The 14,494-nt window shown below is 32.1% G+C and overlaps 1 protein-coding gene across 1 annotated transcript; it reads right to left on the bottom strand.

Moving 5' to 3' along the window:
- Positions 1–6: 6 nt before the first annotated feature.
- On the bottom strand, positions 7–11,594 carry LOC111709266 (uncharacterized; the record flags this gene model as incomplete). The annotated part of the gene is made up of 9 exons (XM_023482890.1): positions 11,568–11,594; positions 11,191–11,292; positions 8,407–8,498; positions 7,047–7,129; positions 5,807–5,855; positions 3,679–3,715; positions 2,932–3,038; positions 1,052–1,185; positions 7–86 (listed from the first exon to the last, which is right to left on the bottom strand). Coding segments are annotated over exons 1-9 (711 nt in total), but the record flags the coding sequence as incomplete, so codon positions are not given.
- Between the last annotated feature and the right edge of the window lie 2,900 nt (positions 11,595–14,494).

The raw sequence follows: 14,494 nt of genomic DNA, 5'->3' as shown, positions 1-14,494 counted from the left end.
AAATATGTCTTGCTCCAAGAACACATTTTGTTGTGGAGGTGTTGTGAACCCGGCTCCAAGCTTCAACAGTTCGCTCCATAAGCTCCCTGCTCCAGTTCAGTTACTGTTTGAGAGGGGGAGGGGGAGGGGGAAGGGAGTATTAGAGGGAGAAAGGGGCAGGGTGGTAATCTTAATTCTAAAACTATGAGATTAAGCACTGACTTCTTTTTAAAAAAAATTTAATATATACATATACAATATATATACATATACATGCACTTTTTATATAAAATCTGAAGGTTAAAAAATTGAAAAAATAGAAATTGAAAAAACAAATAAAGAAAAATAAAAAACAAATTATCAATGAAATGAATATATGGTGTAATACAGTTAAATCTTAAATAAGCCATACATCGAAAGAATTCATGAAATGTCGTATTCTTCACTTTCTGATAATGGAATGTTGCAGATATTTTGCTTTATAATTAAATGATTATATGGAGCTCTTTGAAATTTTTCCCGCATATTCATGACTATTTATTTATTTTCGCAAGTACTGAGATTTACGTAAAATAGTAAATAACCCATTAAAAAATTTAGATTTAACTGTACAAGTTATGACAAATATATGGCGAAATAAATGTCGTCTTTGTGTTTTCTTTTAACTTTTTTATTTTGTAACTTTTATTCCACTTTGGAAAAGGGTTGTCTAAAAATGTGAGATTCGATCTACTTTTTTAAGACCCTGTACAAATCAAAATTTTTTTAATATAGTGGTCGGCGATAATATCAATACAAAGAACACCACTTTCGATTTAAATTTTCATTTATATCAAGCTGGATACACAAAACATTAAACTCAAGAAAGGCTGTCAATTAAAAAACTTCTCTTAAATTACTTGTAAACTTGTAATTCGGAAAAGCTTGTTTAACAATCAAAACTAAAAAATAAAATGTTCGTCTTTATTGTATTGATATCATAATCTACCACTGTATATGAATTTCTTCTGTAATGTTAGCTATATGTAACACAATGATAGAGGGTTCAAATAACTTGTAACTGGCTGGTTTCCTATAAGTATCCAGCGTGAGTAGAAGAATGGTAGGATAAGGGTTGGTAGGAAAGTTATGAAGACGAGAATACCGTAGGCCAGATCATATGCAGATTCATTTTCATAAGTTTCAACCACAGAATACCGCACCAGCCTACATAGTACACACTACATATGTTAGTAATTTATTAAAGGGACTGTAAGAGTAATTTCAAGTGACCCTCCAAGGCAAAGAGGGCAACGCCCGATTTATATCGGTACCCATTGAACCATTGAAACCATTGAAAGATTATTTCTTTAAAAATCACTAGCTTGAGAATAAGAACCCAGCGTTGCCCAGGGTAATCATAGTTTCTTCCGCCGTTTACCCGCGCTAAGTCATAATTTACAATTTTAGCTTTTTTCCCCTATTAAAGTCGACCCACTCAACTTAGAATCTCAAAACCAAGCTAAGAACATTCCCGTGGTTCTTCCGAATTCCCCATCAAAATTTGAGACAAATTGGTCAAGGGGTTCCTGAGTTATGATTGGATATAGATAACAAGGAAAAAGAGATAATTTACTCGGATAGTTATTTCGTTAAATGGTTTGATGGTACCGTCAAGAGATACAAACGATCTCATACCCGTTCTTTAAGATTAAGAAATATGTAAAATGCGCAAACTAAATACTTTCTAACCCAAGTCAACTGCAGTGAACTAGATTCAGTAATTAAACCGCATTGATTAATTTGCATTTATGTAAATTAATGGATAAAGCTAGGCACAATAGACTAATATATAATCAAAATATATAAAGCATTAGTACTAAAACTTACTAAAAAAAATAAAAGAACGTCTTCATATAAACTTTTTTGTTGCTCTTATTTAGATTTCCCAAAAGACGACATTATTGTCGGATTGTTTTAATTCTGTTTAAATTAATTACCACAGTTAACACTAAGACAAGATATATGATTACCCACAAAGGAAGAAACTTAAATGAGACCAAAACTCATTAAATATGGTCTTTTGTCAGTCTTTAAATATATACTAAATGAGTTGACAAAGAAACAAGTTTACAGTCGCAAGAAACCCAAAATATACAAGAATAACTGATTGATGTCCATCGACAGTCGTCTTTGAAGTCTATTTGTTTGTGGGTATATAACCCTGGAGATATAAAGCTTTAAACTAAAATTAGAAAAAGTATCTGACGGCCAAGTTTCATCTAAATAATTCTTTCTTCTAAAGTTTAAACTTTATATTTGAAAGTTTTCAACTACTCTGATAGAAACCCATATCAAATTCCAAGCTTTGAGTTTGAAAATTCAAGCCCCCCCCCCCCCTCCTCTCCTCACCCAATCAATTCTTTTCATATTTAGAGGCTTTTGTTTGCACAAATCAAGCACAATATATGCAAAATTCAATAAATTGCATCAAAAAAAAAAAAAAAATGGAAAGACATCAAACTGAAAAACATAAAACAAGGCATGATTAGACAGATTTAACTTTAAAACGGGACCGACTTAAAGTTTATTCAGAACTTTGCCCTGTTACCGAATCCAATCTGATTAGCCCTGGATTAAAAATATATTGTAAAGCAGGCAATTACGATTATTTATTCTGTTTTAAAGGGACAGTTGGTAAATCCTAATTAAGGAACTCATAACCTTTGACATTAGAACATAAATTTAAATCTTTACAATAAAGACGACTTTTCGATTTAAATTTTGATTTTCAACAAGTTCTTTTTAATTACAAGTCTGCAAGTAAACAAATAGAAGCTGTTGATAGCTTCTCTCTGTTTTATGCATATTGTATAATGTATCCATGCTGTTTTAAAGCTTGATACAAATCAAAATTAAAATCGAAAGTCGTCTTCATATTGTATTGATATATACGACTGTAAGTAAACTGACTTGAGAACGTTGATTGGAAGAACACACAGGAAGTGTGAAGAGAGGATTAACACTAAAAACTTCTGCGCTCTTTTCTCCTTGTGGATATCCAGGCTTTGTAGCAGCTCCTAGATCAATCAATCCATCAATAAATAAATAAATCAAATACTTAATCAATATATAAAACTTTTCCAGGCTTTGTAGCAGCTCCCAGATCAACCAATCAATCAATCAATCAATCAATAATTCAATCAAATAGTCAATCAATTCATAAATATGTTCCCCTTGTTGATATCCAGGCTTTGTAGCAGTTCCTAGGTCAATCAATTAATCAATTAATCAAATGGTTAATCAATTCATAAATATGTTCCCCTTGTTGATATCCAGGCTTTGTAGTAGTTCCTAGGTCAATAAATTAATCAATTAATCAAATGGTTAATCAATTCATAAATATATTCTCCTTGTGGATATTCAGGCTGATCCTAGCTCAGTTGATTAACCAATCTAACAATGAGTGAATCAATCAACTAATCAATACAAAATTTATCCACTAATCAAATAATTTAAGAATTAATTCCGTAATCATTCAATAATTTAATTTTATTATTTGATTCATCATTGCATTACTTAAATAATAGATAATTTAGTAAAAATCAAACCATTTAAATTTATACAATTATTGATGATAGGGATAGATGACTCTTTGGTTTTAAAAAAAGAAATGGATCAAAATAAATTTTTAGATTTTGAAAAGAAAAAAACAGTCACCTGACTTCTGTTCCCGGTTCTCATTGAGAATTCACTCCTAAAATATTAATCTCTTTAAATTCTACAATTTTTATTTCTTTGAAAATTGTTAGTTTTATGATTTTATCATTTTTTAGCTATTTTATTTGCTGACCCCCCCCCCCTCCCTACCTAATTTTAACTAACAAGAATTCTAAAGATCTTTAAAAAAGTTGTTTAAACAATTGACATATTTTCTATTGTAGCAACTCCAATAAAAATTGTTTTTTATGTTTAAAGTTAAAAACGGGAAATTTTGGCAACAAAAGGAAAGTGTAATAAAGAATACATGGTTTTAGAAACGAATGGTAACTAATTATTAGCCAGTCTGTTCAATTATTATTACTAGCAGTTAACACACAGAGTGAGAATAAAAAAGTCTAAACGAGTCTCCAGCCCTAGTTGACCAGCCTGACAGGAAACTTTAGAATTGAGATCAATGCTTGATCTTCTCTTTTTACTAATCAGAACACTAATTTAATCCTACGTTAATATTCGTGAAATGGTCTAAGCTGCAACCGATCAGATGTTGATTGTAGAAACCGAACAGACAATTAGAAGCTGAGCAGAACTCTTATTGGTTCGAAGGCAGCAGGGATATCCAAAAGAGAGGATTAAGCAGAAAATCAAAAGTGTCGACAGTGGATACAGAAATTTAGCAATCAGGATTAGGGGGTATCCTATACAAAAGTTTTCAGCTCTGGACTATACTCTAGAAACAGTTGAAACTAATTAATGAGATTCTTACTGTAAATACATTAAGAGTATTAGTTATAGATTAATAGCAATACAGATAGAACACTAGATGTCGTCTTTTCAAGATTTACGGGGTTTTCGTTCACAATAATCCTGAGGCCAAAGCCCAAAGGATTTTAAACAGGGTCTCTCTCTGTCATTCAACGAGGCATGGGCGTAACTCCTTTGTGCTTCTGCCTCAGGGTTATTGTGAACGAAAACCCCCTAAATCATGAAAAGACGACATCTAGTGTTCTATCTGTATTGTTATTAAACCATGGTATTAGTATTATGTTCTATTCTTAGTTTATCAATAGTTTCCTACTCAACAATTGACATCTAGAGATTCTCGATATATACCTCATACCCAAACAATACTCCCTCCCTCCTCCAATCCATACTACAACCCCAATTCCCACCCCCCTTGCTGCCTTTTATCATTATACCTATCCAATACCTTGCCCCTCCCCATCTTCATCATACCTACCCAATGTTGGAGCAGAACAAGAAGATGGATGAATCACAACAACGTATGTAACATCTACAGAGAGTTATGGAAACTGGAGAAGCAACCGAGGATACATATGACAAGATGTGTGATAATGAAATTAGAAAGAGCACAGAGCGCACAAATATGATGGAAATCCAGAGATAATATTTGAATGTGGCAAAAACTTGGAAACTCATATGCTTACGATGACTGGGAAACAATCCCAGTTAAAGATATAAGAAAATGATGGTTTCAAGAGAGGTAATAGCAGTTTTTCAAATGGGAGCAGCATGAGAATGATGATAACACGATTGACAATGTAGATAGGGATTACAGAGGCAAGAAAAATACAGCTGGAGTAAAAATAAAAGAGATAAACAGAATTCGAGAAGAATCAAAGAGGAAAAGGATAGATGAATCAAATTAAACAAAACAAAACTGGGATAAGGAACCAGAGACAGAAATCAAGAAAAATCAACAAAACAGCAGAAAAAATTCACAGAAAAATGGCGAAGAAAACCTGGAACAGATAGGCAAGCAAGAGAATACCTATTCCGTTGGAATGGAAGTTTCATACAAGATAAGGACAAGATAGAGGGGTGATTAATCATTTAAGAGATGATGATACCGGTACCATTCAAAGACGGAGAGAGCCATAGATTACGAGTCCATGAATGCAAAGTCCCAGTCAGCCTAAGAAGATATGTCCTGCTTGAAAATTGCATAATGCTTGGTCCAACAATACCAGAAGTAAGACACAGACCTTATCCATGGAACCATCATTGCCAAGAGTCAGGTCCATATAACTTCCGGTGCGCTATGCAAATAGATAGATAGATAGATAGATAGATAGATAGATAGATAGATAGATAGATAGATAGATACCTGAGAGAAAGAGATCCTTCATTGTCTTGTATATCCTGTAACCCAACTCCTGAAAACAAATGAAACCATTAAGAAATTGGGTTGGTTGATGGATCTTACACTGTTGTTCATCAGGGTTTGTGTACATTAATGTGCCCAAAAATAATTACTAATTTTGAAAAATTCCTAAAAATTTTAGGTTGACAGCTCTTCAATTCTATAAGATAATCGCCTCCCAAAGTTTTAAAAATTGCTAAAGAAAGTAAAAATTAAAAATAAATCATGAAAGGTTTTAATCAGGGAACTCAGATATAAAAATATCAAAAAGCAAATGATTGAAAGGCCCAAGAAACCGTAAAAATGCGTGTTTTTTATAAAAGAATCTGTTTTGGATTTTTTTTTCAACTTAAATCAGTAAATTTTTAAAAACTTTCAAATTTCTGTTTTATAATTATTTATTTGGGTCGGATAAATAAAAGGTAGGGAGAGAGGAACATTAATTGTAACCGTTTAATGCCCGTTCTTAAATAATTAAAGTTTTAAGACTTTTAAGAGGCGCTATACAGAAATCTGAGTTGTGAATCCTATTTCAAAATTGAATGCTAGACAGTTTTCTTTTATTACATTATGCAAAAATTTATTCTGGCGAAAGATATTAAACAAAAAACGTTTTTTTTATAACGATTAGAAAATCGTTTTTCTTTTTTAAAACCGTTTTGGGTTGCACGAGTCCTGTTTGAATAAATTAAGGTTTGGACCTGAGAGTTCTGTTTGAAAAAATTAAGGGTTGGACCTGAGAGTTCTGTTTGAATATGATTTAGGTTTAAATCTGAGAGTTCTGTTTGAATATTATTAAGGTTTAAACCTGAGAGTTCTGTTGTTTGAATAAATTAAGGTTTGTACCTGAGAGTCCTGTTTGAATATGAGTAAGGTTTGGACCTGAGAGTTCTGTTTGAATATGAGTAAGGTTTGGACCTGAGAGTTCTGTTTGAATATGAGTAAGGTTTTGACCTGAGAGTTCCGTTTGAATATGAGTAAGGTTGGACCTGAGAGTTCCGTTTGAATAAATTAAGGTTTATACCTGAGAGTCCTGTTTGAATATGAGTAAGGTTTGGACCATGGGAGTTCTGTTTGAATATGATTAAGGTTTGGACCTGAGAGTTCTGTTTGAATATTAGTAAGGTTCGGACCTGAGAGTTCTGTTTGAATATGAGTAAGGTTTGGACCTGAGAGTTCTGTTTGAATATGAGTAAGTTTGGACCTGAGAGTTCTGTTTGAATATGAGTAAGATTGTCCCAAACTGTCCACATTAAGCCCAGAGATAGAACAACGGGGACCAGGAACCTTTAATAATTAAATAGAAAAGTCGAGAATAGGATTAAGAGAAACGAGAAATCTAGTTTTTTATAGGGTTATAGTCAAATGTGTAAAATAGTCGATCGAGAAAACAATTAAGAGAAATTAGAAATATTTTTTAAATGATGTTTTACATCTGTCAAATATGTTTTTTAAATATAAATTCAATTATTTAAGGGGAATGTCCATGCACTAGATTTTATGTGATCCTTCACGTAAATTATTACTATGAACCCATAGAGTAATAAAACGAAGAGGAAAAGCTTAGCTCAGATGTACACAACCAAGGGTGTAATGCAAGGAAAGTTAATTGCGGTCGTGTATACTCTGCGTACACATTAAAACCAGTTCTTTTTGGGCGGAATTTGTAAACAAGAATAGATGCATCAGTGTTCGTTTAGTATCCGAGGAGGTTAAAAGAATTAAATTTTGGTAATTTTGATAATTCACATAATAGTTTCCTATGACCAGAATATTTCATTGATTTTTTAATGTGAAAGATGGATCCCATGTCAGGCTTTGACATCCGTTTTGTGTTTACATTACCGCCCAGAGACAGTACACTGCAGTACAAAAGATGAAAGATGTGCACACTTCTGAAATAACTTTCCTTGCATTACATCCTTGTACACAACCAAACTCCCTATTAATCAATTAATAGAGCGGTCGGTTGTATACATTACGATATGTTTACGTATCTATCGCTGTACACTTGTATATAGAGGGATCGTATTTCTAAGGAGTGGTTTTATGTAGATATTTGAATATTAGTATTGATTTTTAGATAGACACTGAATATGGATTGTAAACCCAGGATTGCATACTGGATATTTCATACATTGCCCTCCTTAAATCTATAAGAAACTACCTTTTTTTCAACATTGTTATCTAGTTTTTTTTGCAAAAGCAAAGGTTAAAATCGGGCATGAATCGGGCAAATAACTATGCTTAATAAATTGGTGGTCATCATATACTGCGTTGGTATTTTTTTCTATAGTTCATTTAAAGATGGTAGTTGAATTAAAATTGTGGTTTCTCTGTAAAAGTGACTGGCGGATTTCCTGCTACAGGAAAAAGAAAAGAAATTGTAAGAATTAAACACAATCTAGAAATGAAATACGACGAGTTCTTTTACATTATTGATAACAGATAACGGTTGAAAGAGTGGAAAATTGAGAATCCAACATGTCCCTCTCTAATATAAGGGTTACATAAAAATACCACGACAGTCCCTATAAATTATCAAAAATGGTGATTAAACTTACAAAACAACAAACATCCCTCGCATATAGGGGGCCACGTTGTTCTCCATGTTCACGGCGCACATCTGACCTCCTTTAAATGCTAGTCCCAGACTCTGAAAGAACAAGAAATTATTTTTTTTAAATTTTCTAATCAGAAGTTACTTTTAATCGAAAATACTGTGGATTTTTAAGGAACAACAATAAAAATTAATTTGACTGACGGTCACGACGAAATTTCAAGTGTAAAAATGAGGAAAATATTTATCTATTAAGTTTGGGTGTCTGATTGTCTGTTTGTCTTTCCGGTTGTATCCAATAAACGAGAAACGGCTGAACTGATCGGGCCCAAATTTTGTGTGGGACCTTACGTGTCCCCAGGGAAGGTTTATGAATGATAAAAATGTCAAAAATTAGCCTCCAACAAAATTCTATTTCCATTAAATTTTGAAATTGCACGAAAGTTTTTTTTATAAAATCCGCGAATTTTTTTTGTTTTTGTTTAGCAATGAATACAAGAAGAAAATGTTCACAATCAAAATAGAAGATGGGTGCGAGCGCCCTAAAAGCCTAGTTTATTAATTGTCTGTTGTAATTAATAAAGTCCATTTATAATATAATATAATGTTTATAATATTACAACTTATTAGTTTACTTCACATTTTTCTAAGAGAAAAATTAAACCTATAGATAGTCCGAAGGTCGGAAACTTATATCTGATGGTTACAATTTGCATAAGCTTCTAACTCCAGGAGCAGCTAAAATAGAGGGAGGAGTAGCAGCTGAATCGTTCTAAATTACAGCAGCTTTAGCAGAGGATAGTTTGGGCCTAGCCTCAGAAAAGATGCCTAATCTCTAGGATGATTATTTATCTCCTGAGAGATCTCTTCCTATAGTTCTTCTGGTCCAGAGCTAGAGCCTGGAGAATTGCAGGTTCAACCAGATGAACCCGATCAAGAGAAGCCTATACCGTGTTAGATGCAGAGCATCCTCCAATGCTCCTGGTTGAGATAGAAGATGGTGAAAGAAACGTGTTCAAGCAGCTTTAAGGAACTATCAAAATACAGGACTGCACATAGCCGCATTTGGAGAAATTAGTCCTTGAAAAACGTCAAGTAAACCAATAAGAGTTGTGTTATAAAATCAACTTTAATAATTACAACAATAATACAAAGCTATAGATGTGTCAATTTTTTTTCTTTTGCATTTGGGTAGTACCGCTGCGAATTGGAACTCCATAGTTCTGTCACTTGAAATTAAAAGTACAGTCTCTTTGACTGTTAAGATAATTTGTACATATAGTTTTTAAAGAACAGATCTGCAACAAAAAGTGTTTTTGAAAACAAACTCTAATTATCATTATTTATTTCGACACCCTGTATGCTAAAAACTTTGCATATTACACTGTTTCTTCACTCTAACTTCAACAATTTAGTGTTGAGAAAAGTTTGCACAGGTAGCCTTCAAACTTTTTAAACAGGATAGCAATTCAAAATATTTCAGGGATATATATTTTCCAATTTTTATTCCCCCCCAAACAAAAAACTTAAAAAATTATAGCCACACCTTAGGGGAAACTAATTAAAACATAGTTCCAGACTTGCATCAATTTTCCACTGTCAGCATACTGCTTTGCCATATAATTTGATCTCACAAATTGATCTTTACTTTTTGGAGCCCCAGATATTTAAATCTCAGAAGTATAGAGCACTTATTTTTAACTTTAGTTTTTGAGAGGTAACTTCTTTCGAATTTTGCGTGATAGCTAGTAACCTATAAATCACTGTGAATAATTATTCAAAGTATACCCCCCCCCTCAGAAAAAGCTTGTGTGTTTTCAAAATAGATCCTTCCCCCTCTCCGGGGAAGTATGTATGATTTCAAAATAAAACCCCCATTCCGCCACCTCTGGGAAAGACGATAATTTAAAAGGAGTTTGTTTACAAAATATATGATATTTATAGTTATATACCCCTAAAATATTCTTAAACTTTAGTTTACTAGAGTACTTCATGTAAAGTTAATGTTTAATAGCTTGGAAGAAAAGTGATAAAAAAACTAAAACTTTAAACTCAATTTTTTGCAACGTTTACAGAGGGACCCATAAAACTGTTGAATAGGAGGGTGAGACCTAAGTAATCATATAGGTATTTGATTTTGTTCTTACAAAATTAACTTGACCAGTGAAATAGGTCTGTATATACTGCACAATTGCTTTATTTCGTGTTTAGTGGATTGGAAGGAAACATATGAACTTATATCTTAAGCAATGAATTTATGAACTTACATCTAAAGAAAGAAAGGATAAAAACTTACATATAAAGAAAGGAAGGATATGAACCTACATCTAAAGAAAGAAAGGATATGAACTTATATCTAAAGAAAGGAAGGATATGAACTTACATCTAAAGAATGGAAGGATATGAACTTACATCTAAAGAAAGGAAGGATATGAACTTACATCTAAAGAAAGAAGGATATGAACCTACATCTAAAGAAAGGAAGGATATGTACTTATATCTAAAGAAAGGAAGGATATGAACTTACATCTAAAGAAAGGAAGGATATGAACCTACATCTAAAGAAAGGAAGGATATGAACTTATATCTAAAGAAAGGAAGGATATGAACTTACATCTAAAGAAAGGAAGGATATAAACTTACATCTAAAGAAAGGAAGGATATGAACTTACATCTAAAGAAAGGAAGGATATGAACCTACATCTAAAGAAAGGAAGGATATGAACCTACATCTAAAGAAAGGAAGGATATGAACTTATTTCTAAAGAAAGGAAGGATAAGAACTTACATCTAAAGAAAGGAAGGATATGAACTTGAGATATGGTAGAACTAGAATAAGACTAAGAATCCAGGTGAGGGGAAGAAGAAGTCTAGTGGGAACCCAGCTTGTCTGAAAATACAGTTATAATTAGTAGAAAGTCGTCTTTATATCTTTAAATTATCAACTAAAGGGACTGTACGCGTAATTTCAAGTTACCCTATTTGTATAAATTGACAATGTTCGATTTACAATGGTACTCCAAAAAGCTTTGATTGATCGCTGAATTAATATTAATGCTTTTTTTTTAACTTTTCATTTTTATTTATGGTTCCTCTGTAAAAGTGACATTTTGAGTCTAAACGTTAACTTTCACATTTTTAATCGGATTATTGTTTCAATGCTACCGTATTAAATCGGGCATTGTCAATCATCTTTGCATAAAGGGTCACTTGAAATTACGCTTACAGTCCCTTTAAGATAAAAAGTTAAGAGTTTGCTACGGTTTTATATCTTTGAAAATGTTCAGCATACAAGTTTCCTAACTCAATATCTCATATAGTTTATATTTGAAAGATTTAAAAAAAAAGATTTTTTCTGTTTATCATTGAAAGTGAATTTTATCTTAATCTGGGCCCTGTATGAATTGAAAATCATAAAATTCAAGGAGTCACTATTTTTTTAGTATTTTATCATATTCATTAGGGGACAGTCATATTACAGATTTTACAATATTCCTTAGATCTTTATTATATTTATTATATGTCAGTTATATATCAATATTTTTTACTTGGAATCTGTTTTTATTTGCGTTTCATTATATTCATTGAGTTAGTCGTTACCAGATTTTTAGACTTATAGTCATTAGGAATAAATAATTTTTCATAATTATTAATAATATTATCAAATCTGGGTCAGCTATTTACATTTTTATAGAATATTTATTATTATTAGTTTTTTAAGTGGTTTGCATTTATATAACAGAAATTTTGTCTAGACGCGCGGTTTTATTTTAATTCGGTCTTCTTAGGTAATGTCTTTAAAAATTTCTCAGGCCAAAAATATTGTTAAAATAAACTGATAGTTTCAAGTGACCCTCATTGTAAAGATGGAAATGCCCGATTCACAACGCTGTACCCTAGGAACCAGTGTCAGGTCAATAATGTGAAAGATATTGTCGTTTTCCGCGGCTTTCAAGTATTTAATTTTGATAATTTTTTTAATTTTTCCTGCAGTAAAGAAATATCCAAGTCACTTTTGCAGAGAAACCGCAATTAAACCAAATCAGTTTTCAAAATTATTAACGCTGATATCTATTTCATACTTGATCAGACAAAGCTTTTAAGTGAATACCGGTGTAAATAGGGAATATATTTGCCACTGATATTATGCTTACAGTCTCTTCCATGAATTGTATTGTATTGTATTGTATTTCTTTTATTTGGAACTAAATTAAACTTTAGAATCACTTTCCGGGTTCTTCAAGACTTCAAATATTTGAGTGAATGAATATATTTTATAGTTTTGTTTGTTAAACATAAGTGTATAAATACAAAGGATGTTTGGGTCCCAGTGTATAAAAACAAAGGATGTTTGGGTCCCATTGTATACATAAAAGGATGTTTGGGTCCCAGTGTATACATAAAAGGATGTTTAGGTCCCAGTGTATAAATACAAAGGATGTTTAGGTCCCAGTGTATAAGTACAAAGGATGTTTGGGTCCCAGTGTATAAATACAAAGGATGTTTGGGTCCCAGTAGATAAAAACAAAGGATGTTTGGGTCCCAGTGTATACATAAAAGGATATTTGGGTCCCAGTGTATAAATACAAAGGATGTTTGGGTCCTAGTGTATAAATACAAAGGAAGTTTGGGTCCCCGTGTATAAATACAAAGGATGTTTGGGTCCCAGTGTATAAATACAAAGGATGTTTGGGTCCCAGTGTATAAATACAAAGGATGTTTGGGTCCTAGTGTATAAATACAAAGGATGTTTGGGTCCCAGTGTATAAATACTAAGGAAGTTTGGGTCCTAGTGTATAAAAACAAAGGATGTTTGGGTCCCCGTGTATAAATACAAAGGATGTTTGGGTCCCAGTGTATAAATACAAAGGATGTTTGGGTCCCAGTGTATAAATACAAAGGATATTTGGGTCCCAGTGTATAAATACAAAGGATGTTTGGGTCCCAGTGTATAAATACAAAGGAAGTTTGGGTCCTAGTGTATAAATACAAAGGATGTTTGGGTCTCAGTGTATAAATACAAAGGATGTTTTAAAGTTTGTATTCTGAAACTTAAAAAGAAAAAAAATAGTTTTGAATTTAAACTAACAAATTTAATGGATGAAAGGAAAATTACAAACTTGTATCCATTGAAAGGAAATTTTTGAACTTCCTTTTAATGAAAGAAAAGTTTGGTAGTTACTTGAAAGTTACATCCAAACAAGGAATTCAATACTTATTCAATACTCTTCAAAGGAGAAAGGACGAACTCCTGATGATGCCAAAGTTTTTGGTGAAATATATTAAGATGAAAATGATATAATTCTGGCTAGAGATTAGGGTTGGGATTTGTTTAAAAACGATCTAAAGTTAAATAAGGAATTTGTGATCTTTCATCGAAAGGAACGAAATGTATGCACCTAAAACTTACTAGATGTAAGTTCATCAACAAAGAAAAACATTTATGAACTTCCATATTACAAAAGGAAAGTTCGTTAACTCAGAAAGTTAGAACTAAGAAAGGAAATTTACGAACTTGCATGGAGCTAAAACAGAAAGACAATTTATGAACTTAAATCTAAAGAAAGGCGAATGATATAAACGTACATATATCAAAATGAATGTATGAACTTACATCTAAAGAAATGAATTCATGAACGTTCATCTAAATAAATAAATTTATGAACTTACATGTAAAGAATGGAAACATATGAACTTATATCTTAAGCAATGAATTTATGAAGTTAAATCTAAAGAAAGAAAGGATAAAAACTTACATATAAAGAAAGGAAGGATATGAACTTACATCTAAAGAAAGGAAGGATATGAACCTACATCTAAAGAAAGAAAGGATATGAACTTATATCTAAAGAAAGGAAGAATATGAACTTACATCTGAAGAAAGGAAGGATATGAACTTACATCTAAAGGAAGGTTATGAACCTACATCTAAAGAAAGGAAGGATATGAACTTACATCTAAAGAAAGGAAGGATATGAACTTACATCTAAAGAAAGGAAGGATATGAACCTACATCTAAAGAAAGGAAGGATATGAACTTACATCTAAAGAAAGGAAGGATATGAACCTACATCTAAAGAAAGGAAGGATAT

This window comes from Eurytemora carolleeae, unplaced genomic scaffold, assembly GCF_000591075.1.
Source record: "Eurytemora carolleeae unplaced genomic scaffold, Eaff_2.0 scaffold875, whole genome shotgun sequence".
Lineage (NCBI taxonomy): Eukaryota > Metazoa > Arthropoda > Copepoda > Calanoida > Temoridae > Eurytemora > Eurytemora carolleeae.
The sequence above is the reverse complement of the archived record's forward strand: the minus strand, read 5'-3'. Positions and strand labels throughout refer to the sequence as shown.